The 26,932-nt window shown below is 44.4% G+C and overlaps 2 protein-coding genes across 2 annotated transcripts; both read left to right on the forward strand.

The window, feature by feature from the left end:
* Positions 1-724: 724 nt before the first annotated feature.
* LOC306918604 (cortactin-binding protein 2-like) lies at positions 725-12,064 on the forward strand (the record flags this gene model as incomplete). The annotated part of the gene is made up of 8 exons (XM_079531496.1): positions 725-897; positions 1,707-1,885; positions 4,278-4,525; positions 5,591-5,779; positions 6,845-6,893; positions 8,217-8,328; positions 8,748-8,858; positions 9,921-12,064. Coding segments are annotated over 8 exons (1,460 nt in total), but the record flags the coding sequence as incomplete, so codon positions are not given.
* Positions 12,065-13,903: 1,839 nt separating this feature from the next.
* LOC306918601 (hatching enzyme 1.2-like) lies at positions 13,904-26,922 on the forward strand (the record flags this gene model as incomplete). The annotated part of the gene is made up of 7 exons (XM_079531493.1): positions 13,904-13,985; positions 20,683-20,728; positions 21,459-21,611; positions 22,798-22,915; positions 24,094-24,272; positions 25,759-25,840; positions 26,799-26,922. Exons 1-7 carry the CDS (start codon positions 13,917-13,919, stop codon positions 26,920-26,922), a joined length of 771 nt encoding a protein of 256 aa, XP_079387619.1. The 5' UTR covers positions 13,904-13,916.
* Between the last annotated feature and the right edge of the window lie 10 nt (positions 26,923-26,932).

Here is a 26,932-nt window from a genome sequence, read left to right on the forward strand (position 1 = left end):
GCTATGAGCTTGTAGATCTGCTATTTTTCAATAGCTAAAGCATAACATAATGCTAACACCAAAAGGGGTTCCCGCCCAAAATGTGTTAAGTGTTGATGCTTCTTACAGCAGGACGTGGCTTACGCTATAGGCCGGCTACACACTATATTATTGTTGTTTCATTTCATGAAGTATTTAACAGGAACTGAAATGTATTAGGAACAACAGTATTTAGAAATTTAGCAAATACTATAAGAAATGCAACTTTTGTTTCAATGGTATTTTTACTGTAGCTTCCTTAATCCTTGTATGAATTAAAGAAGGTTGAGACCAGATGCTACAAAATGTCTTCTAAATCATGACTGAAAAACCTATGTTTCCATGTCGGTGGTGCTCAAACTGTTTCATGTCAAGGACCCCAAAAACTAACTAATGTAATTGGCCGCCGACCGCCGTCTGAAAATATGTTGTTCCAGGAACCTCCCGGAAGCAAATATATGAGTTACAAATGATCGCTGGGAAAGAATATATATTCAAAGATTTGCGCCACATTTTCAAGATTTTTCAAAAATAGCAGATCTACAAGCTTGTATATCTGCTATTTTTCTACAGCTAAAGTTTAAAAGAATGGTTAAAAGCTACGGTGACACGTTCTCAGGTCTTAAAGGGGTTAAACTGCAGAGCTAAAGACGTATCAGCCACTTAGAAACGGCCTCTCGTCAATCTGTGACATCATCTCTCTCAGGACCCCATCACTTCCGCGAGGGTGGCTTCCTGATTGGCACGCTGTCCAAGACCCGCCTCCAGGGCTCGGAGCTCCGCCTCCAGCAACACTTCCGCTGGGTGACGCTGCGCTGGGACCAGGAGCCGCTGCACGGCCTGCTGGGAAGACACCTCCGCAGGAAACTCCTCCACAAGGTCAGACAATGTAGTATTATTGCGAATGCAATGGAAGCCAAGCAAAACTGTGCGCAGCTGTATCACACACACACACACACACACACGCACGCACGCACAAACACACGCACACACACACACACACACACACACACACACACACACACACACACGCACATCTGTGTGTGAATGCATCATCATCAGACATCATTTACAAATGATTGGTTTTGGCATGAACACAAATACCTCTTCCTTTTGGAGTTCGATTTTAAGGATGATTTAAAGAAGTCTAAATATGAATTAACATTATGTTTTCAGTACTTTTTTTTTCAATTTACTTTTTATTGAATTTTAATCAAACATACATGTAAACGAAACAACTATGACAATTGACAGTACATACAACAGAAACAAAACAAAACTGGAGTGCAAAAGAAACGACTCACATTTTTCCAGCTGAATTCTCTCCATGTGGGGGAACTACTCATTTGTTTTCAGTATTTTCTAATGTAGTATAGTTTATAAAGTGCTTTACAACAGCGCAATAATGCAATATGCTGTAGTAGAACATTCTTAATCGGCAATAAAATAGAACCATGTACGGATATTTTGGCATAATAAATCAAAGTCTTGTTTACAACTGCAAGCCTAAAGAGACTGCAAACCTTGTTGGAGAAACGATTCAAAATGAATCCCACAATACTGGTCTGGAGACAACGTTTTACTCATTTACTTTCAGTTGTGAGATTTTATTTTGCTTTAATTAACCCATCTCTCTCTCTCTCTCTCTCTCTCTCTCTCTCTCTCTCTCTCTCTCTCTCTCCCTGCAGACGGGAACAGGTGTGTGGTGTTGGGAGGGTGCGTTGGAACGCAGTGTATTGTGGGTAAGCCGGGTGTGGCAGCAGCTCAACGCCTGTCTGTCTCGCCTGGGGACCCACGAGGCTCTCCTGGGGCCCCGCCTCTTCCTGTCCTGCCCCGTGGTCCCTCACAACACGCAGGCTGTTGTCAAGTAAGTCCTCTTGGTGTGACGTTGCGTTCACACGGAGCATGTGCAGAGATCTAGCCTCGCGTACAGCGTTGTTTTCGTCGACTAAAACTAAGACGAAAAATGTTCGTCGACTACCTTTTTTCACTGACGAAAACTAAATGGAAACTAAATGAAAACTAAATGAAAACTCGGCTATGGCGACTAAAACTATGACTAAATATACTGACAATTTCGTCAACAAATAAAAACTAGACTAAAATGCTAGGAAGGGACTAGTGGACAAGAGATCCAGTATAAGTCATTTTAGCAAGTGTAAAACCAGTCATTTCGACAGTATCAAGGACAGCATTTAGTCGACTAAAACTAGACTAAGACTAAAACATTCCAGGTGACTAAAATGTGACTAAGACTAAATGAAAACTATTCAAGAGACTATGACTAAAACTAAAATCTAAATTTACTGCCCAAACCAACTTGTAGCCAGCCTTCATCTGCCCTTTGCGATGAATATTGCCCCCCAGGCAGAATATAAGTCTGGCCCCTCTCCATTGTGGGAGGACTTCACGGGCCGGCCGAAGTGGTGACGAGCCAACCAGATTCATGTGTAACCAGGCTATAACCAACCAGGGCCCAGTATGCAAATATATGGGGGCGGGACATGCAGAAGAAAATCTTAATACTGAGAGGAACGAGACTAATATTCATGTATCGTTGCGCGAGGCTAGCAAAGATCACAGCATCTGCCCCATGTGAACACACTATTACTCATTTAAACTTGTATACATTGGCTGTTTGACAGTGGCCAATCTACCGTACAAGCTTGCAGATCTGCTGTTTTTAAAACAGCTCGTGTTTAGTTACATTTCAAGTTGCAAATTCATGCTTCATAAGTGTGTTTGGCATGAAACAACTGTCTTCAGAGTCTTAACGTCAAGGCAGAGTTTATCTGACTGTCAAGATATCTTGACTTACTTGACTTATTCCTGTAGGCTCCTAGGTGGAGCATAGGGCCGCAATCACACCCGCCATCGGACTCTGTTTTGAGCAGTTTTCTTCAGCTGGGCCCACGATAGTCCGGTCGTCTTTGCCTCACTCTCCACTGATCTTCTCCAGGTCTGTTTTGGCCTCAAGATATCTGGCCACATATAATTTGAGGACAGTACATCTTGAAAGGCTGTGAAATATGTCTGAAACATTTAACAGCACAGATGTTGTACGGGGTCCTCGATATGAAAACGTTTGAGAGACACTGCATGCATGGCGTGTGCGCATGGCGTGTGCGCATGGTGTGTGCGTACGTGCACGCGTGCGTGCGTCTGTTTTGAGAGGGACCTATTTCAGCTCCTGCGGTCATGACCTCACTTGCAATGAAAAAATCTGCCTCCCTCCAAAACAACACCTATGTTTGCCCACAAATCCAGCAACAACTGATGTTGTCTCTCCTGGTGTTGACTGCTTTGTTGCAGATTGGGCTCTCTTGGTCTTCAACTCCATGATTCTTTCATGGAGTAGGCCGGGGCACGTGTGTGTCAATTACAAAAGACATACAAATAGATTTTCCAAAGCAAACAGTGCTTGTTTGTTTGGCAATTTGGCTGGCTCCGCAAACGGGTGTGGGACAACCACTCACTCACTGTGGTGAGCAACACCAAGCAGACAGCTGCAATGCGCAAACGTACTTGCTCGGCGAAAGGGTGAACTGGTCGGAATAACGTGTTCCTTCTACGCTCTATGTCCAACCGGGAAAACTCAACCCCTGTCAGGTGAAAAAAAAGCAGCTTGGACTGCTCATGCATTGATGGAAGCATGGGGTCAGTCCGTTGCTCTCCCCAGGTTGGCAGAGGGAGTGTAGCGCCCAAGGTTTACATTAGATAATTTACACAAAAGACGTGGGATAAAAATGACTTTAAAAAAAAAAGTATTGTCTTATCAACCTGCCTCAAAGCAAATTAACCCATTTTGGGCGGGAACCCCTTTTGGTGTTTTAAACATTATGTTATAATTTAGCTATTGAAAAATAGCAGATCTACAAGCTCATAGCGCGCCACCGAGTGGCGCGCTACGAGCTTGTAGGTCTGCTATTTTTGAAAAATCGTGAAAATATTTATTTCAGAAAACTGGAGGATTTAGAAGATTTCTTTTTAAATTTCGAGGTCAGGCCTAAATGGGTTAACAGGACCCCAATCTCTAAACTCCTCCCATGATCTTCGTAAGTAAAGAACCAGCCAACGCGCGCTACAACATTTTTTTTGTCATAGTATTAGTCGATGAAATCAACACTGGTGACAAGTTACGGTTGTTATGTCGTTAACCCGGTCTCCTCTCCTCTCCTCTCCTCTCCTCTCCTCTCCTCTCCTCTCCTCTCCTCTCCTCTCCTCTCCTCTCCTCTCCTCTCCTCTCCTCTCCTCTCCAGGTGGTTGGTGCGTCTGTGGAACGCGGTGGTGGTCCCTCGCGTGGAGGAAGCCATCGTCTCCCGGGTGACGGCCAAGCGCTCTTCGCCGTCCTCCTCCTCCTCCTCGCCCTCTTCACCATCGCCGTCGTCGCGGCGAGCGTCCTCCGGCAGCCACGGGCTGACCTCAGGTCAGCAGGCGGTGGTGAAGGCTGCCCTCAGCATCCTAGTCAACAAGGCTGTGCTGCTGGGCTGTCCTCTGCCAAGACACGGTGAGTCTGCTGTGTGTGTGTGTGTGTGTGTGTGTGTGTGTGTGTGTGTGAGAAGTGTGTGTGTGTGTGTGTGTGTGTGTGTGTGTGTGTGTGTGTGTGTGTGTGTGTGTGTGTGTGTGTGTGTGTTAGAGCCCTGCACGGGCCCAAAATGTGGGCCTTGGCCCGGCCCGGGCCGCTATGGTAGCGCAGTGTTAACAGCCGGAGCCCAGTCCAAAGCCCGACACCTTTTCTAGCACGTCGCTGCGCGTGCATCACAGTGCGCGCAACAGCTGCCGCACTGTCAGCAGCGCTTTGCTCTCACGACTTCAAATCAGTATCACGATTATTTCAAACGTTTTCCTATATTACGATTAATTAGTATTAAGTTTGATCTACTGTACAAGCTCACAATGCGTTGCATTGTGAGCTTGTATATTTTTAACTTTTTGGCTGTTTTCGCTGATTTTGCATGCCACCATTGTACAACAAAGTATAATATAGGGTTAATAAAGTGATTAAAAAAAAGATACATTAGAACTTTTGTGTCTATTCGTTGATAGACACAAATTATTCTCAATTATTAGATTAGTAGTAGATTTTTGGTTCTAAATATCGGTTTATATTTCTATATACAGTATCTTCATTTACTTATAGTGCCTCAATAATACTTTATGGTTTTTTTTGTGGCTTTCGCCTTTATTTTATATTCTTTTATGGAGGAACAGACAACGGCCTTTACTGCATGTCACCCGGGTGACATGCAGTAAAGGCCGAGTCGAACCCGCGGCACACTGCCAGACCGGATTACCAGCCAAGGTGCCTGGACCGCTGAGCCACGGCCCAGGCCGTGCCTCAATAATACTAATAGGGAATGTAGTGTGCCCACATAAAGCATTTTTGGAGCGGAGCAGTGCTTTGGATATCACCACCAGAATGCTTCTTACTAAAGTACACAGATTGTTTATTGACGCCCGTCAATAAACAACGTTCAACGGTTGCTATGACAGACAGACAGACGGACAGACAAAGAAAACATTAACCCGTTGGCAGAGATACTTAACTTGCACTGTCCTGGTTCCTCCTCAGAGATCGACAGACACCTGCTGGAGTTCCAGGGCGGGTCCTTCCCCATGTCCGCCATCGGCTCCTGTAAAGGAAGCTCCACCGCCGGAAGGAAGGGGCGCGACAGCGGCCAGTGGAGACGGGCCAATACCAGCCCACGGAAGAAGGGAAGCCCCGCCTCCGACTGGAGCTGTGGCGGGCCGCTCAGAGAAGGTGAGAGAAGGTTCGCCGTACCACGGGCGCTTCCATTCAAAGAACCCCATAACTCTGCGAGGAGGGTCCATTTGGTGAAACTTTTACACAGACCTATAAAGGTCCCTTGCAGAGTGTAAACTGCTGCGTTTTTCCAATTATTTTTTTGTGGCGTTTTTCTTGTTACCGGCCGATACACTCCCGACCTACTTACTCGAGTGACTAGTATGGCACTAATCTCACAGACCACTCAGAGCCAAATCTTGTCCAGCTAGGCTACCTTTTTTCCCCCTCCATATGTTTTATATTTTAAATATTGTGTTAAAAGAATATTGTGTATTCTTTTAATTTTATACTGGAAGTCAAAGGAGGCTCCGGCCTCCGTGCGTGCGTGCGTGCGTGCGTGCAAGCGATACGACTTCAACTCAGTATCATGATTATTTCAAACGTTTTCCTCTATTACGAATAATTACGATTAAGTTCGATCTACAATCACACACCCACAGTGGGAGTTCAAAATTTGGACTTTTATATATATATATTTACTACTGTTACGTTTTATATATATTTTTTCCTGTATCCTTCTTTGTGAGAGACTGAGTGGGGAGACTGTGGCTCAGGAGGTAGAGCAGGTCGTCCAATGATCCATGGGTCGGCGGTTCGAATCCCGGCTCCTCCTGGCTACATGTCGAAGTGTCCTTGGGCAAGACACTGAACCCCAAATTGCTCCCGATGTGCTGGTTGGTACCTTGCATGGTTTCCGCTGCCATCGGTGTGTGAATGGGTGAATGTAATGCACAATCTATGTAAAGCGCCTTGGATAAAGGCGCTATATAAATGCACCACTTATGTGAGAGCAATGCACCAACTCAATTTGCTCCTAAATAGATTCTGATTCTAATGTACAATCCTCTACCTATTGGACATGTTTAATTTACAGAACATGGTTGTCGGTGTACCCAGCAATGTACACTCTGTTTAGTATGCATGTATACAGTATAGTACAGGCCTGCATAATCTGTTTTAGTAAGCATATAGTATAGTATTTTATAAGTATAAAAGTAACTGTATTGTTTTTCTTTCCAGGCTCACTGTCCACCACTGATGTCCGCTTCACCAACGGCAACAGCCAGAGGTCAGTGTTCCGATGGACAACACACGCTTAAAATGATTTTAATTTAATTATACCTAAATACAATTCTTAGTTTCCAATAGTTGTTAATAGTCGCAGTGCCACGTCTAGCCAGGAGAGGGTAGAAGAGTGTAATTGATGAGTCGGTGTATACTTTTTGTGATGAAAAGCTGCTTGTAGCCTACTTATGTCAACTCGATATTATATTTTGATTTCACCTTTCATTTTCACCATGTCAGATCCATCGAAAGCACATTTTCGGTGACCTTCTAATGCGTTTGTGTTCTATCAATTCCTTTTTTTCTTTTTTTTTTATCCAAAAAGAAATGCAATAAATATATGGAAGGCTCAAATATATTTAAATATTGAATCGTGTTTCTTTTAATATTGTGGGCCGGAGTCTCCTTTGACTTCCAGTATAAAATTAAAAGAAACACAATATTTATTTATTTTTTATCCAAAAAGAAAATATATGGAAGGCTCAAATATATAAATATTGAATCGTGCAACTTAACCCATTCTGGGCGGGAACCCCTTTTGGTGTTTTAAACAATATGTTATACTTTAACTATTGAAAAATAGCAGATCTACAAGCTCGTAGCGCGGCACTCGGTGCCGCGCTATGAGCTTGTAGGTCTGCTATTTTTGAAAAATCGTGAAAATGTGGACAAATATTTGAATATATTCTTTCAGAGCGAACGTTTTTAACTCAAATCTTTGCTTCTGGGAGGTCCCTGGAACAACATATTTTCAGATGGCGGTCGGCGGCCAATTACATATAGGTTTTTCAGAAAACTGTTAGGATTCAGAAGATTTTTTAGAATCGTCCTCAGGTCAAAATTGTTTAAACGCTGTCTTGGGTTCAAGGTTGTACTTTGTTACATCTTGTGTACAGGTAAAACATATTTTAGTCTGGCTTCCTTCAGACAATGCAGCAGCATAGATAGATAGCGTAACATTCAAAACAACAACAAAAAAAAACAGCAAACAAAAGGGATAGAATAAAGAGTGCAAGAAAGCTAGAGCGATCAAAGGGGGTGAAACACAAAAATCCAGAGTGGACGTTAAAGTGACCTCAGACATGTTTGAAAGTGAAATATCCCTTTATTAAATGTGCGTAAATACAGTTACTACTATCCTATGATAAGCTCTTCTGTCTCGTCTTACGTTAGTAGAGTTGATGGTGAGAGACACTTGACTTGTGTGTGTGTGTGTGTGCATGTGCGTGTGTGCGTGTGCGTGTGCGTGTGGGTGTGTGTGTGTGTGTGTGTGTATGTGTGTGTGTGTGTGTGTGCGTGCGTGCGTGCGTGCGTGCGTGTGTTTCAGGCTAGCTGTAGGAGAGCCAGCAGGCCTGTCAGTGTTTTCTGATGATGAGACCGATCTGATCAGAGAACTGACCTCCATGTGTTCCAGCAAGTCGGAGCCCGACATCAGCAAGGTACAACACGCACACACGCAATTGATTTTAGCGACATGACATACAGTACAAATACACAAGACATACACAATACATGTAATTAACCCATTTTGGGCGAGAACCCCTTTTGGTGTTAGCATTATGTTATGCTTTAGCTATTGAAAAATAGCAGATCTACAAGCTCATAGCGCGCCACCGAGTGGCGCGCTACGAGCTTGTAGGTCTGCTATTTTTGAAAAATCGAAGAACGACTGACATAGAAACATAGCTTTTTCAGAAAACTGTCAGGATGTAGAAGACATTTTTAGAATCTGATCTCAGGTCAAAATGGGTTAGAAGGGACATAAAGACGTGTCCACTACGGGTGTAATTATAAAGACCTGTGGGGACGTCCTGGGCACAGTAAGTGTTAAGTATTTGTCCTGTGTTTTTGGCTGTAGATGGCCCAGTCCAAGGATGACTTGGATGTTGTTTACTCCAGCCCGTCCAGAGGACCCGCAGACCCCCACCGACCCGACCAGGAAGGAAGCCCCCAACCCCGGACACAGACGGTGAGGGCATACGTAGTCATAGACGCATTTCCAGACAACGTCACACTGATGAAGAACCTGTATGCGCGCATAGGTCGGGGGCAAAAGAAACCGAGCGCTCATTAGATGTACTGTAAAAGTGGTCCCAGCACTGACGTGTAAAAATGCATCCCAGCAAACTTTCAGATGCTGTTTTCCCTCCCTGTGTGGAAGAAGAAGGTTTAGGGTGGATGTTTACTGTGATCTCTCGCCCTTGAAACATATACCTCGGTTTATGTTGTCAACTCGTGTGCAAACAATAATAGCGATACTCGAAGCATTTTGTTCCCCAAACCCCCACCTCCAGTCACAGAGGGAGCGCTTCCTATGATCACGGGCTGCTCGATTGCGCAGCTGTAGCTCCTCAAGCCTAATTTGGGCTCCGCCGTGCTAAGGCGTTGCGTCCAGAGAATTGGCCGAGAACAGCAGACCTCCAAGCTCACAGCGGCCGCGGCCGCGACGCGATGTGAGCTTGTATGTCAGCTGGCCCAGGGAGCCCTATGGGTAGCCTGGTTAATAAACCAGACCGAATCAGCCGTTGGCAAAAAAAAGTTGCCTACCAGCGGATTACGGTCTGGCGAGGCTCAGTAGCACGCCTCTTTCCTACAGCAGAGAACAGGTCGGACCAATCGGGACACGGTATGCAATATAGGCGGGCTTTGGTACAGTGACGTTCAATGCTTGAGACTTTTGACTGACAGTAGCTCTGACCAATTGCGTCAAAGAGAAAATGTTCCCCGGGAAATGAAATCCAAGTGGAGCCAGCCCAGACTGATATACCGCGACAGTGTTGTGTGATATTAGTCTGGCTTATTAGCCAGGCTACCCTATGGGAGATGCCAGCCACACGTCTAGGAAAAGTAATTTCGGACGTTTGTATCCGCAATCTTATTCTTTCGGTCGTGACCCACACTTCATGGCCAGAGGTGAAAGTTAGAACGATGATTGCTCGGTAGACGGAGAGCTTTGCCTTCTGGCTCGGCTCTAGTTGTCTCAACAGTTGAACCTTGAACTATATGCTCTCTCTGTCCTTCCTCCCTCCAGCCCAGCAGCAGCAGCCGTCCCTCCAGCCGAGGCCCCGCCTCCAGCCCCAGCCCCGCCTCAGAGCGCCGCGGGCAGGCCCCCGGCGGCCGCCCCGCCAAGTCGCAGCTCCCCGTCCCAAGCAGCAGGGGGCAGCAGCAGCAGCCACGAGCCAGCAGCAGCAGCACTAGTGGTATTAGTGGTAGTAGTACTAGTAGTCAGACGACTCTCTCCAACAGAACCGCCAGCAGAACCGAGTCCAGCAGCAAAACCAGGCCGGTCCCGTCTGGTAGCAACCTCCACCTCCATCAGCAGCACCATCGCAACAACAACATCGTCAACGGAAACAGCCAACCGCACCACGAGGACATCTGGGTCCTCCACCGAGACCTGTACCAAAACAGCATCAACAACAACAAGTAGACGGGGGGTGGGGGGCATACGTTGGTCCGACATACTAGTGGTCCGGCATGCGTGGCCGGTTAAGACACATGCGTGGCCGGTTAAGACACATGCGTGGCCGGTTAAGACACATGCGTGGCCGGTTAAAGACACATGCGTTGCCGGTTAAGACACATGCGTGGCCGGTTAAGACACATGCGTGGCCGGTTAAAGACACATGCGTTGCTGGTTAAGACACATGCGTGGCCGGTTAAGACTCACCCGTGGCTTAGGGTTTGGGTGTCGGACTGTTAGGACGTCGGACCAACGATATGCACCCAGTAGACATCTTCCTCACCCCCCCACCCCCCCCCCCCTCCGTCCCAGGACACCGCCATGACCCGCCCCCCACCCGATCCACCCCCGAACCTCCCACGACGTTGTAAAGATTAGGTTTATGATTGATGACCTTTGAGTATTTGTACTTGTCATGTGTACTCGTTACACTGTACTACAGTTGTGTACTTACTTGGGGACCATAGTTTTATTCTATTATTACAGTATTGAAGTAATGAACCTTTTTTGAGTTATTTTGTATTCTTCGAGAGGTATTGGCAGGGAATCGTACGATGGACAAAAGGAAGGGTTTTACGCACTCCGGTGGGCTTCATTCTGCTGCGTTAACTTGTGTTATTAACTTATATAGGATGCACTCGCGCACAAGTACGCTCGGTGAAAATGTCAGTAATGTGTACTGTGCTTGCCTAGGGTCAGTACCTTAGAGTATATATTAATATTAGAGACGGCACCCGGAGGAAACCCTGAGGCGAAATGGACATAGTGGGCCGAAATTTGGTATTGCAGCGCTGGGCCCAAACACATGAACGCGCTGGTCCGTTGACTATCATTGCGCACGTTCATGATGACACGTGAACGCTGAACGCGTGCAATGATAGTCAACGGTCCAGCGCGTTCATGTGTTTGGACTCAATCAATCCCAGAATGCACTCTGTTCCTACCCGGGAAGGAGGAGTGAAATCACCTCATGCGCTTTTGAGCAACTTAATGCAAGTGGATGGGAGGAGAAATCCGGTGCCGTCTCTATTAATAATATATACTCTAAGGTCAGTACTCGACACGATATAAGTACATGGTGTTATTTGGAGTTTCATTATGAAGTACTTATACAGTAGAGTACATAGTGGTACTCGCATTAGTAGTATAGTCAACTTGACGGTACTGTACCTTTACTTTGTCTCAGATGGAACAGGAATGAACCCACTGTGAAGTGTTACCGAGGAAAAACTACTACTTAAAAGAGTTTGAACTGTTTTGACTAAAAAAGTGTTTTGAAAAACAACAACAAAGACAGAACGGGCAAGTTTTAAGTATTTTAAATATATAAAAGTGTTTTATGTTTAAATAGTTGCAAGGTTGGTTTAAATACTGTCGATACTGTTGCTAATTAATCAGGGTTTTACCAAATATTTGTAAATAAGAATTAGTAACTTTAAATGGCATATAGATTGGTGTAATGTGGTGTTTACTGCTTTGTACAGTCAAAGAAACCATTAACGGAGAAGAGGAAAAAAAAAGAAAGTGATGAAGTATGTTTGTACATAGTGTTTGTAAAAATGGGTGTTCGGTTCTGAATTTTTCACTTGTTTCAAAGTGGACAGAATGTGGCAATAAAGTAACACAGAATCACATAAAAACACACAAGGACATTTTCTCTCTGAACTGTAAAGAAGCCATAAATAAATATTTTAACTACCCATGATCCCTAACCTGTGTCGTGGTTCCATTCAACGTCAGTTTTATATTAACCCATTTTGGTGTTTTAAACATTATATAACGTTATAATTTAGCTATTGAAAAATAGCAGATCTACAAGCTCATAGCGCGCCACCGAGTGGCGCGCTATGAGCTTGTAGGTCTGCTATTTTTGAAAAATCGTGAAAATGTGGCGCAAATTTGGAAACTGTCATGATTTAGAAGACATTTTTTAAATTTCAACGTCAGGCCTAAATGGGTTAAGGCCAAAGGAAAGCAATTCATTCATAATCACATTTCTTTTGTTTGTTTTAGTTGGTTTCTTTTCTAACTCGCACACCACTATACTTTTCTTTTCATTGAAGGCAGTGTTGTTTTTTGGCATCAAATTTTCGTTTTAGTTTTAGTCATAAGTCTCTTGAATAGTTCTCATTTCGTTTTAGTCACATTTTAGTCACGTGGAATGTTTTAGTGTTAGTCTAGTTTTAGTCGACTAATTATAATACGATTTTAGTCCACTAAATCTACAGTCGATTTAGTCGACTGAAATGTATTTTGGCGGGCCTTGATGCCGTCGTAATGACTGATTTTACACTCGCAACGCGTCGCGCTGCGTAGCGCGGCACTCGCGCTATGAGCTTGTAGATCTGCTATTTTTCAATACTTGAAATACCAAAAGGGGTTCCCGCCCAGAACGATTATCGAAAATTGTGTGTGTGTGTGTGTGTGTGTGTGTGTGTGTGTGTGTGTGTGTGTGTGTGTGTGTGTGTGTGTGTGTGTGTGTGTGTGTGTGTGTGTGTGTGTGTGTGTGTGTGTGTGTGTGTGTGTGCGTAGAAATTATGAAAATCGTCCTTTTCGACTACATACTACGGTATAGTATGTCGTTCATGGTTTGACGGTTATCGAAAATGGCTTGAAGACTATAGTGTAATCGTTTTAAGTGCCTTACACAGTGGCACCTTGAGAGAGCAGACTGGAGGGGGCGTGCTTCCCACTCGTTGAATACAAATTATCTCAGTCAAGCAGCTGCCCTGAGAGCATGCCTTCACACGGAATTGTTTTTAACTTTACAGTATATGGGAATACACAGTGTGGCATCAAGGTGAAATATTCTTATCTGGTGATTGGATGTTTTTTCCGCTCTTATTTGTTTTCCGTCTCTCATCTCGATGACCTCATTATCCCAAAAAAAGGAAAATGTCCCAGTACCCCATCGTCCTACTATATATAACAGGACATAACGGTACCGAACTTGCTTCTTTCCTTCCATTCAGGACAGGTGAACAGTAACTATAACTTTAAACATACGGTAAGTCTTTTAATGTCTCCTTGTTGGTGCTGTAACTGTGTTGTTTTAGTCATAGACTCTTGAATAGTTTTCATTTACTTTTAGTCACAATTTAGTCACCTGGAATGTCTTAGTGTTAGTCTAGTTTTAGTCGACAAAATATCATGAGATTTTAGTCGACTAAATCTATACAGTTGATTTAGTCGACTAAAATGTGTTTTGGCGGGCCTTTATGCCGTTGTAATGACTGATTTTACACTTGCTGAAAATAGCAGATCTACAAGCTCACAACGCGTCGCAGCGCGACGCGTTGTGAGCTTGCAACCAAATGTAAAATTACATACTGGATCTCTTGTCCACTAGTTTTATTTTTTTTAAATTGACGAAATTATCAGTATATTTAGTCTTAGTATTAGTCGGCATGGCTTAGTTTTCATTTATTTTCCATTTAGTTTTCGTCAGTGAAAAAAGGTAGTCGACGAACATTTTAGTTTTAGTCGACAAAAACAACACTGCTGTAGGTGAGATAATATGTTGTTGGTCATTTATGGTATTGCTGCAGGATATTGGTTAACGTCATGGCTGTGTTGAAGTGCATGCTGGGACTTGTGGTTCTGCTTGTAGTCTCCACCTGGGCCCAAGAAGAGGTGAGTGTGGCTTTAATGCAGTGGTGGAAAAACTACTCAAATGTTTAACTTTACTTAAAGTAAAAGTATCAATACTGTAAAGGTCTGGAATTCAAAATGTACTTGAGTAAAAGTACAAAAGTACTGGCCTCAAAAAATTTACTTAAAGTACCAATTATGCAGAATGTCTACAAATATTTTGAAAATGAAATTTATATAGGGCTGAAGTGGTAACTGTATGTTTTGTTTTTTTGTAATAATAATCAAAATGTAGTGGAGCAGAAGCAAAAGTGCTGGAAATCGGGAAATACTCAAGTAAAGTACCAATACCTCAAAATTGTACAGCAACAAAGACAGAGTCAACCAGGTGCTCAATGGAGGTGCAATAAAAGTAAAAAATAAAGTGGACTGGTGCTACAAAGGTCCGTGGGACTGGAATACTAGAAAAAAAGGCGGCGATCCAACTTAAAAATTGTACTTAAGTACAGTACTTACTTAGGTACATGTACTTAGTTACTTTCCACCACTAGTGCTGCAACTAATTATTAATTTCATAATTGTTTAGCCACTTAAGCCCTGTTTTATACTTTCCCACATTTCAAAAAAATAGTGAAAATGGCAGATTGATATGCCCACACAACATACAGTAGGGAGTAGGGACGCCTGTGTGACAGTGGATAACCCATTCTGGGCGGGAACCCCTTTTGGTGTTTTAAACATTATGTTATAATTTAGCTATTGAAAAATAGCAGATCTACAAGCTCATAGCGCGCCACCGAGTGGCGCGCTATGAGCTTGTAGGTCTGCTATGTTTGACAAATCGTGAAAATGTGTGCAAATTGAATATATATTCTTCCACAGCGAACGCTTTTTTAAATTTTAATACTGTTTTTATTAGGCATTTTGTATATGACATAACTTCAGAATATCATTGACAGATAATGAGTAATTAAGTGATATAAAGTGAAAAAAATAATAGTGACAGGTAACAATACATAATAAAAAAACTTATATAAATGTGATAAACAAAAAAAACAAAAAACAGTTTTTTGAAAAATCGTGAAAATATTTATTTCAGAAAACTGGAGGATTTAGAATATTATTTTTAAAATGTTGAGGTCAGGCCTAATTGATTAATTAATAGACACCTCAATTCAAACAGAATAGTTTTTTACGCCCGGATACCCCGTCCAGGACAGGCTTCAGACGCGCCTCCTCAAGGAGACTTGGCTCAGATCTGAACCCATTTGATTTGGCGTTGAGAACCAGTTGGGACCGGCTGACGCATGCCCTTGCTGACGTTTTATTTCATCATCATTTTTTCAATTTAAACCATGTCGTATATTACAGAGCCTCGGGGACAGCTTGATGGGACTGCTCTAGGATGGCTCTGGAGTTGACTGATTATGAATTTGGGTAACTAAGCTTTGTCCTTAATAAAATGATACAGAAATAAGGACACGCCTGGCCTCTCCAATCATTTATGCAACAGGGTAAAAAGTGCTTCCTGGACACTCAATATACGACAAATAATGGCAAGACACTACACCACAAAATTATGATGAAATAAAACATTTATTAAAAAATATCACATGGGACAATCTTTCACATTTTGGTGAATCTATACTGTAGCTCATTAGAAATGTACATCAATTAATCAAATCAATGAACCCCTAATGGCTGTTTATTCTAGGATTAGGAAATAGATGCCGTTCAAACTAGTTGCTTGTTTATTTATTCTAACTGACCTATTTGTTTCCTTATGCGTCTACTATGACATCTGGTGAACTCCCACTCATGTAAGTTCAAGTGTTTTTTTTCCTCCCATATATTGTAAATACTTGGTGTAGCGCATTGTAACGGGGATAGACTCCATCTCCCAGGAGTCTATAGGGCATTGTAACGGGGATAGACTCCATCTCCCAGGGGTCTATAGTGCATTGTAACGGGGATAGACTCCATCTCCCAGGGGTCTATAGGGCATTGTAACGGGGATAGACTCCATCTCCCAGGGGTCTATAGTGCATTGTAACGGGGATAGACTCCATCTCCCAGGAGTCTATAGGGCATTGTAACGGGGATAGACTCCATCTCCCAGGGGTCTATAGTGCATTGTAACGGGGATAGACTCCATCTCCCAGGGGTCTATAGGGCATTGTAACGGGGACAGACTCCATCTCCCAGGGGTCTATAGTGCATTGTAACGAGGATAGACTCCATCTCCCAGGGGTCTATAGTGCATTGTAACGGGGATAGACTCCATCTCCCAGGGGTCTATAGTGCATTGTAACGGGGATAGACTCCATCTCCCAGGGGTCTATAGTGCATTGTAACGGGGATAGACTCCATCTCCCAGGGGTCTATAGTGCATTGTAACGGGGATAGACTCCATCTCCCAGGGGTCTATAGTGCATTGTAACGGGGATAGACTCCATCTCCCAGGGGTCTATAGTGCATTGTAACAGGGATAGACTCCATCTCCCAGGGGTCTATAGTGCATTGTAATGGGGACAGACTCCATCTCCCAGGGGTCTATAGGGCATTGTAACGGGGACAGACTCCATCTCCCAGGGGTCTATAGTGCATTGTAACGGGGACAGACTCCATCTCCCAGGGGTCTATAGTGCATTGTAACGAGGATAGACTCCATCTCCCAGGGGTCTATAGTGCATTGTAACGGGGATAGACTCCATCTCCCAGGGGTCTATAGTGCATTGTAACGGGGATAGACTCCATCTCCCAGGGGTCTATAGTGCATTGTAACGGGGATAGACTCCATCTCCCAGGGGTCTATAGTGCATTGTAACGGGGACAGACTCCATCTCCCAGGGGTCTATAGTGCATTGTAACGGGGACAGACTCCATCTCCCAGGGGTCTATAGTGCATTGTAACGGGGACAGACTCCATCTCCCAGGGGTCTATAGTGCATTGTAACGGGGACAGACTCCATCTCCCAGGGGTCTATAGTGCATTGTAACGGGGACAGACTCCATCTCCCAGGGGTCTATAGTGCATTGTAACGGAGATAGACTCCATCTCCCAGGGGTCTATAGTGCATTGTAACGGGGATAGACTCCATCTCCCAGGGGTCTATAGGGCATTGTAACGGGGATAGACTCCATCTCCCAGGGGTCTATAGGGCATTGTAGCGGGGACAGACTCCATCTCCCAGGGGTCTATAGGGCATTGTAACGGGGATAGACTCCATCTCCCAGGGGTCTATAGGGCATTGTAGCGGGGACAGACTCCATCTCCCAGGGGTCTATAGGGCATTGTAACGGGGACAGACTCCATCTCCCAGGGGTCTATAGTGCATTGTAACGGGGATAGACTCCATCTCCCTGGGGTCTATAGGGCATTGTAACGGGGATAGACTCCATCTCCCAGGGGTCTATAGGGCATTGTAACGGGGACAGACTCCATCTCCCAGGTGTCTATAGCGCATTGTAACGGGGACAGACTCCATCTCCCAGGAGTCTATAGGGCATTGTAACGGGGATAGACTCCATCTCCCAGGGGTCTATAGGGCATTGTAACAAGGATAGACTCCATCTCCTAGGGGTCTATAGTGCATTGTAACAAGGATAGACTCCATCTCCCAGGGGTCTATAGTGCATTGTAACGGGGATAGACTCCATCTCCCAGGGGTCTATAGGGCATTGTAACGGGGACAGACTCCATCTCCCAGGGGTCTATAGCGCATTGTAACGGGGATAGACTCCATCTCACAGGGGTCTATAGTGCATTGTAACAGGGATAGACTCCATCTCCCAGGGGTCTATAGTGCATTGTAACGGGGATAGACTCCATCTCCCAGGGGTCTATAGGGCATTGTAACGGGACAGACTCCATCTCCCAGGGGTCTATAGTGCATTGTAACGGGGACAGACTCCATCTCCCAGGGGTCTATATTGCATTGTAACGGGGACAGACTCCATCTCCCAGGGGTCTATAGTGCATTGTAACGGGGATAGACTCCATCTCCCAGGGGTCTATAGTGCATTGTAACGGGGACAGACTCCATCTCCCAGGGGTCTATAGTGCATTGTAACGGGGACAGACTCCATCTCCCAGGGGTCTATAGTGCATTGTAACGGGGACAGACTCCATCTCCCAGGGGTCTATAGTGCATTGTAACGGGGACAGACTCCATCTCCTAGGGGTCTATAGTGCATTGTAACGGAGATAGACTCCATCTCCCAGGGGTCTATAGGGAATTGTAACGGGGATAGACTCCATCTCCCAGGGGTCTATAGGGCATTGTAACGGGGATAGACTCCATCTCCCAGGGGTCTATAGGGCATTGTAACGGGGATAGACTCCATCTCCCAGGGGTCTATAGGGCATTGTAACGGGGATAGACTCCATCTCCCAGGGGTCTATAGGGCATTGTAGCGGGGACAGACTCCATCTCCCAGGGGTCTATAGGGCATTGTAACGGGGATAGACTCCATCTCCCAGGGGTCTATAGGGCATTGTAGCGGGGACAGACTCCATCTCCCAGGGGTCTATAGGGCATTGTAACGGGGACAGACTCCATCTCCCAGGGGTCTATAGTGCATTGTAACGGGGATAGACTCCATCTCCCTGGGGTCTATAGGGCATTGTAACGGGGATAGACTCCATCTCCCAGGGGTCTATAGGGCATTGTAACGGGGACAGACTCCATCTCCCAGGGGTCTATAGGGCATTGTAACGGGGATAGACTCCATCTCCCAGGGGTCTATAGGGCATTGTAACGGGGACAGACTCCATCTCCCAGGTGTCTATAGCGCATTGTAACGGGGACAGACTCCATCTCCCAGGAGTCTATAGGGCATTGTAACGGGGATAGACTCCATCTCCCAGGGGTCTATAGGGCATTGTAACGGGGACAGACTCCATCTCCCAGGGGTCTATAGCGCATTGTAACGGGGATAGACTCCATCTCACAGGGGTCTATAGTGCATTGTAACAAGGATAGACTCCATCTCCCAGGGGTCTATAGTGCATTGTAACGGGGATAGACTCCATCTCCCAGGGGTCTATAGGGCATTGTAACGGGGACAGACTCCATCTCCCAGGGGTCTATAGCGCATTGTAACGGGGATAGACTCCATCTCACAGGGGTCTATAGTGCATTGTAACAGGGATAGACTCCATCTCCCAGGGGTCTATAGTGCATTGTAACGGGGATAGACTCCATCTCCCAGGGGTCTATAGGGCATTGTAACGGGACAGACTCCATCTCCCAGGGGTCTATAGTGCATTGTAACGGGGACAGACTCCATCTCCCAGGGGTCTATATTGCATTGTAACGGGGACAGACTCCATCTCCCAGGGGTCTATAGTGCATTGTAACGGGGATAGACTCCATCTCCCAGGGGTCTATAGTGCATTGTAACGGGGATAGACTCCATCTCCCAGGGGTCTATAGTGCATTGTAACGGGGACAGACTCCATCTCCCAGGGGTCTATAGGGCATTGTAACGGGGACAGACTCCATCTCCCAGGGGTCTATAGGGCATTGTAACGGGGACAGACTCCATCTCCCAGGGGTCTATAGTGCATTGTAACGGGGACAGACTCCATCTCCCAGGGGTCTATAGGGCATTGTAACGGGGACAGACTCCATCTCCCAGTGGTCTATAGCGCATTGTAACGGGGACAGACTCCATCTCCCAGGGGTCTATAGGGCATTGTAACGGGGACAGACTCCATCTCCCAGGGGTCTATAGGGCATTGTAACGGGGACAGACTCCATCTCCCAGGGGTCTATAGTGCATTGTAACGGGGACAGACTCCATCTCCCAGGGGTCTATAGGGCATTGTAACGGGGACAGACTCCATCTCCCAGGGGTCTATAGCGCATTGTAACGGGGACAGACTCCATCTCCCAGGGGTCTATAGGGCATTGTAACGGGGACAGACTCCATCTCCCAGGGGTCTATAGGGCATTGTAACGGTAACGGGGATAGACTCCATCTCCCAGGGGTCTATAGGGCATTGTAACGGTAACGGGGACAGACTCCATTTCCCAGGGGTCTATAGTGCATTGTAACGGGGACAGAATCCATCTCCCATGGGTCTATAGGGCATTGTAACGGGGACAGACTCCATCTCCCAGGGGTCTATAGTGCATTGTAACGGGGACAGACTCCATCTCCCAGGGGTCTATAGGGCATTGTAACAGGGACAGGCTCCATCTCCCAGGGGTCTATAGTGCATTGTAGCAGGGATAGACTCCATCTCCCAGGGGTCTATAGTGCATTGTAACGGGGATAGACTCCATCTCCCAGGGGTCTATAGTGCATTGTAACGGGGATAGACTCCATCTCCCAGGGGTTTATAGTGCATTGTAACGGGATAGACTCCATCTCCCAGGGGTCTATAGGGCATTGTAACGGGGACAGACTCCATCTCCCAGGGGTCTATAGGGCATTGTAACGGGGACAGACTCCATCTCCCAGGGGTCTATAGGGCATTGTAACGGGATAGACTCCATCTCCCAGGGGTCTATAGGGCATTGTAACGGGGACAGACTCCATCTCCCAGGGGTCTATAGGGCATTGTAACGGGGACAGACTCCATCTCCCAGGGGTCTATAGGGCATTGTAACGGGGATAGACCATAATTATGCAATTACAAAACCGCTACTGTGTTTTTCTGTTTATTATCTATAAAATACATCATCTATATTAAAGATTATATCATGTATAATTATTTGTAGGTCCCAAGGGGCTGACTGTCTCTGAGCGGATTGAGAGAGCCAACAGGAATATTGGTAAAGACATTTTACAGTTAAACCAACAAAGCAAACATTCTGTTGAAATGTATTTGTGATTTTTCTATCCAGGTCAGATGAATTATTTTCACTGGGAATCACATCTCAAATGCAGTTTTAACGCCCAAACCACACCAGTTGCAACTCCTTGCTACAAAACTGTTTTGAGGCCGACACACCAATGAATGTGGTTCATGTGGTTCGGGCTTAATCCATTTTGGGCGGGAACCCCTTTTGGTGTTTTAAAGCATTATGTTATACTTTAGCTGTTGAAAAAAAGCAGATCTACAAGCTCATAGCGCGGCACCAAGTGCCGCACTATGAACTTGTAGATCTACTATTTTTGAAAAATCGTGAAAATGTGCCTCAAATCTTTGAATATATATTAGAGTGAACATTTTAACTCAAATCTTTGCTTCTGGGGAAGTCCCTGGAACAACATATTTTCAGATGGGGGGGCGGAGGCATATTACATATAATTTTTGGGGTCCTTGACATGAAATATTGAGCACCACTGACACAGAAACAAACTGTCAAGATTTTGAAGAATTTTTTTTTTATTTCGACGTCAGGCCTAAATGGGGAGTGCAACTAACGCAGCAGTATAAAATGACATCTAAGCATAATGCTAAACATAAAACCTGAACATGACCAAAGCTTGTCAGAACAGAAATGCAATTAAAAGCTATACTCATGTGGAATGAATGCTCTTGTGATTTTTCTGTGCCAGTCCGCGGTCCTGGTGATCCATATCTGGAGGATGACGTTGCCTATGCCTCTGAGGCTGAGAGGAACGCTGATCCGTGCACTTCCAGAGGCTGCATGTGGCCCAAGTCCGGCGACGGCAAGGTCTACGTGCCTTACGTCGTTTCTAGACTGTTCTGTAAGTATACAGTTGGAGGCCATCGATATTGTCCTTTTCTTTTTGCTGAGGTTTGTGTGATCTGCGCAAAAGGACAGTTAACCCATTTTGGGCGGGAACCCCTTTTGGTGTTTTAAACTATGTTATAATTTAGCTATTGAAAAATAGCAGATCTACAAGCTCATAGCGCGCCACCGAGTGGCGCGCTATGAGCTTGTAGGTCTGCTATTTTTGAAAAATCGTGAAAATATTTATTTCAGAAAACTGGAGGATTTAGAAGGATTTTTTAAAATGTTGAGGTCAGGCCTAAATGGGTCAAATGATAAGGGACAATATCGGTGGCACCCAACTGTAGCAACGACTACACATTATTCATACATTTTAATGCAGTGATTCTAAAAAAAAATATCTCTGCTGTCGGGAGGAAACCTCTTAACTCCAAAATCTCCATTTTTCAGGAAATGGAAAAACAAATTTTACATTTTTCAGAAATTGAAGAAAACCTTATATTTTTGAAACAAAGAAACATGCCTCATCAAAGTTGGTATTGTGACATTGTATATTATCAGATACTTGCATCATGTGTCATTATATATCACCACTTTACCCGAATACAGCTCAAGTGGAGTTAGGTGGTTTTCTCTGTCAAGATAGTTCTTATCAATGACAGAAAAGACCTCCTAACTCCACTGACATTGGCTCTCCATTATTATATTACATACAGATTATTATATATTATATGATAATCTTTTCAAGGACCACCATTCTGTGTTCATTTCACCCATTAAGACCTGGAACACATCTGTGTCACTTTAGCGTTTAACCACTTTAACCATTATTTAAAATTATCTATTGAAAAATAGCAGATATACAAGCTCATACTGCGGCACCGAGTGCCGTGGTACGATTTTGCAGATCTGTTAGTTCAGGAAAATCACGAAAATGTGGCACAAATCTTTGAATATATTATATTCTTTCCCAGCGGACGTTTTTAACTCATATCTGTGCTTCTGGGGGTCCCTCTGGAACAACATATTTTGAGATGGTGGTCGGCGGCCAAATACATGTTGACTGCCATCGGTATAATCTGCGAATAAGATGGCATTCACACCGATGCCAGTGGCCATGTGGCCGATTGCATCTCCAAATGAGTGGTTTTGCAACCGTTCTAAAAGTACCATATATTTCCATTCCTTTGTACTTGCAGCCGGCCGCGAGGCGTCCATCATCGCACACGGCCTGCAGTCCTTCCACGAGGTCTCCTGCATCCGCTTCGTCAAACGCACCTCTCAGAAAGACTATCTGAACATCCAGTCACTCAATGGGTACGTTATTATTACATAGTTCTAGAATCTGTCTGAACATCCAGTCACTCAATGGGTACGTTATTATTACATAGTTCTAGAATCTGTCTGAACATCCAGTCACTCAATGGGTACGTTATTATTACATAGTTCTAGAATCTGTCTGAACATCCAGTCACTCAATGGGTACGTTATTATTACATAGTTCTAGAATCTGTCTGAACATCCAGTCACTCAATGGGTATGTTATTATTACATAGTTCTAGAATCTGTCTGAACATCCAGTCACTCAATGGGTACGTTATTATTACATAGTTCTAGAATCTGTCTGAACATCCAGTCACTCAATGGGTACGTTATTACATAGTTCTAAAATCTGTCTGAAGTGCTTTAAAGCACTAGTCGACTATTCAACTAGTCGACTAGTGAATCCACTAGTTGACCTTGTTGGTACTAGTTGATAAGAAAGGGGGGAAAAGTGTTTTTGTTGTTGTTTTTTTTTCGTTTTTGTAGGCCTCAAGATCAGCTAGAATGCTATATTATAGTCACCAATGTACCGTTTTTAAATATATACGGTGTATATATATATTTATTTCTTTTATTTTACATAAAAGGTACCGTAGTTAAACGACTAGTCGACTAGTAAACTAGGCAACTAGTCAACTAGTAAAAATCACTAGAAGTGAAAGCCCAACATCCAGGTACTCAATGGGTACGGACAGACATAGTTCATATAATTAAGACTGAAGATACCGTCACTCAGTGGTATGTGGGACATGATTTACATGAATTTACAGTATGCTACATTGCAAAAAATACCATACATTAACCTAAAGTATTCATGTTAAGCTGAGCAACTGTGTTCCGTGAAATATTGAGAACTGACTTGTAAATGTAATTGTTTTAACAAAGTGACCATGCTGGTGGGAAAGATCAGGGAAGCGTGAAGAGGTTGGAACGGCACATCTGTCTCGACTCGTTAACTAAGCATCATGTTATACTTTAGCTATTAAAAAATAGCAGATCTACAAGCTCGTAGCGCGCCACTCGGTGGCGCGCTACGAGCTTGTAGGTCTGCTATTTTTGAAAAATCTTGAAAATGCGGCACAAATCTTTGAATATAATATATTCTTTCAGAAGACTTTTTATTTTATTTTGACGTCAGGCCTAAATTAATGTTCATTTTAATGGTGTCCCAGATGCTGGTCTTGGATCGGTCGCTATGGCAACGCCCAGGATCTGTCCCTGTCGCGTTCCGGGTGCGTCTACCACAACACGGTGCAGCACGAGCTGCTCCACGCGCTGGGCTTCCATCACGAGCAGAAACGGGACGACCGCGACCAGTACATGCGTGTTCTCTTTGAGAATGTCGATCCAGGTATGTATGGGCCTGCATGAAGTTCCCTGTGTACGGTACAGTGAGTACAGTGTCCATGCCGTACATGCACACAGCACACGCACGCACGCACGCGCACACATACACACGCGCACGCACGCGCACGCACACACACACAGACACACACTCACATTAATAAGGTGGGCATAATAAGCTTCGGCTTCAGCCCAAACCTTTTTAGTCAAACTGTAACTTTGTAACCCTCATTCTGAATGTTCAACTGTATTGTTTAAACATGACTGACATAAATAAACTAACTAACTAACTAACTAACACACACACACACACACACACACACACACACACACACACACACACACACACACACACACACACACACACACACACACACACACACGTGCACACGCACGCGCGCACACACACACACACACACACACACACACACACACACACACACACACACACACACACACACACACACGCACACACACACACACGCACAATTTATTGCAAGAAGGATGTAGATCCCCGCTGTCATAGAACGTTGCAGTCCCGCCCCCTTTCAGAACAGCGAGGGCACCAGAAGAGAATTTCCCATTAATTTTCCCATAGACGTTTCAAAAAGTATTTATTTAGACAGACAAAGACGGACAAAGCCAACTCGGATGATGACAAATCATGACAATAAACAAAAAAAATTGGGCCGGACAAATAATTATAAAGAGGAAAAAAATTAAAATAAAAGTGTTGTACACTGCCCTTTTTTTTCTTCTTTCTATTTATTTGTTCGGCCCAAAAAACGTTGTTTATTGTCATGATTTGTCACCATCCGAGTTGGCTTAAAGGTCTTTAAATAAATACTTTCTGAAACGTCACATGGGAAAATGAATGGGAAATGATTTTCTGGTGCCCTCGCTCGTCAACTGCGACGCTCTATAATGCTAGCCTGGCTAATAAGCCAGACCGAATCAGCCATTGGCAAAAAAAAAATTGCCTGCCGGCGGATTACGGTCTGGAGAGGCTCAATTGTACGCCCATTTCCTACACCAGAGAACGGGTGTGGCCAATCGGGACACGGTATGCAATATGGGCGGGCTTTGGTACAGTGACGTTCAATGCTTGAGACCTTTGACTGACAGTAGCTCTGACCAATTGCGTCAAAGAGAAAATGTTTGAACCCGCCCCCCGGGAAACAAGATCCATACACAGCATCTCCAGACTCAAATACCACACGACAGTGTGATTTGAGTCTGGCTTATTAGCCAGGCTACTATAATGCAGCATGTATGTTACTCAAGTCGATACCCATACATTAGAGTAGGTCATCATCATAATAATTATTGAACGTGAAAATGGGTGGACAAGAATAATTGAAAGGTCTCAGGTTTGATCTCCACAACAGGTATAATGTACTGTATCAATACTAAACGTTAGCCATATACATTGCCCTGGAAATGTGCAACAGCTTTAATTAATACAATGTTATTTCTGTCTGATTTGTTTTCAGAACAGGCGCACAACTTTGACATGATCCACACTCTGACCCAAGGCACTCCCTATGACTATGGCTCTGTTATGCAATACCACCAGTAGGTTTCACTCCCTATGACTATGGCTCTGTTATGCAATACCACCAGTAGGTTTAACTCTATGACTATGGCTCTGTTATGCAATACCACCAGTAGGTTTAACTCTATGACTATGGCTCTGTTATGCAATACCACCAGTAGGTTTAACTCTATGACTATGGCTCTGTTATGCAATACCACCAGTAGGTTTAACTCTATGACTATGGCTCTGTTATGCAATACCACCAGTAGGTTTAACTCTATGACTATGGCTCTGTTATGCAATACCACCAGTAGGTTTAACTCTATGACTATGGCTCTGTTATGCAATACCACCAGTAGGTTTAACTCTATGACTATGGCTCTGTTATGCAATACCACCAGTAGGTTTAACTCTATGACTATGGCTCTGTTGTGCAATACCACCAGTAGGTTTAACTCTATGACTATGGCTCTGTTATGCAATACCACCAGTAGGTTTAACTCTATGACTATGGCTCTGTTATGCAATACCACCAGTAGGTTTAACTCTATGACTATGGCTCTGTTATGCAATACCACCAGTAGGTTTAACTCTATGACTATGGCTCTGTTATGCAATACCACCAGTAGGTTTCAAAATGGCTATGCTTTACTTCGATGGCTATACTTACTGTAACAAAAAAAGTGATATTTGACTCTGGAAACAATAACGATGTAAATGTCATAAGTCCTGTAAATGATATGATGAGGATGAATTTATTCACCGACTCCTAGTTGCTTTTCAGGAGAAAATAACGTTTTAATCATGCATTTGTTTGAAATACATTTTCTGTTTTTTTCTGTTTTCAATGTATTTGTACTGCGACACGTTTTGAGCTTGTAGATCAGCTATTTTTGCTACGACAGTAATATGCAATGTGGCCCTCTGGAAATATAGTGGCCCTCTCCATTGTCAAAGTTGCCCACCCCCTGCTTTAGTACGATGTGTGGTTTCCAGGTATGCCTTCTCTGGTAACGGTCACCCCACCCTGGAGGCCTACCCCGACCCCACTGTAGAGTTTGGCACCGCCTCTGAGATGAGCCGCGCTGACATCCTCCGACTCAACAGGCTGTACTGCTGAGGTGCTAAAC

This window comes from Electrona antarctica (assembly GCF_951216825.1).
Source record: "Electrona antarctica genome assembly, contig: scaffold_407, whole genome shotgun sequence".
NCBI lineage: Eukaryota > Metazoa > Chordata > Actinopteri > Myctophiformes > Myctophidae > Electrona > Electrona antarctica.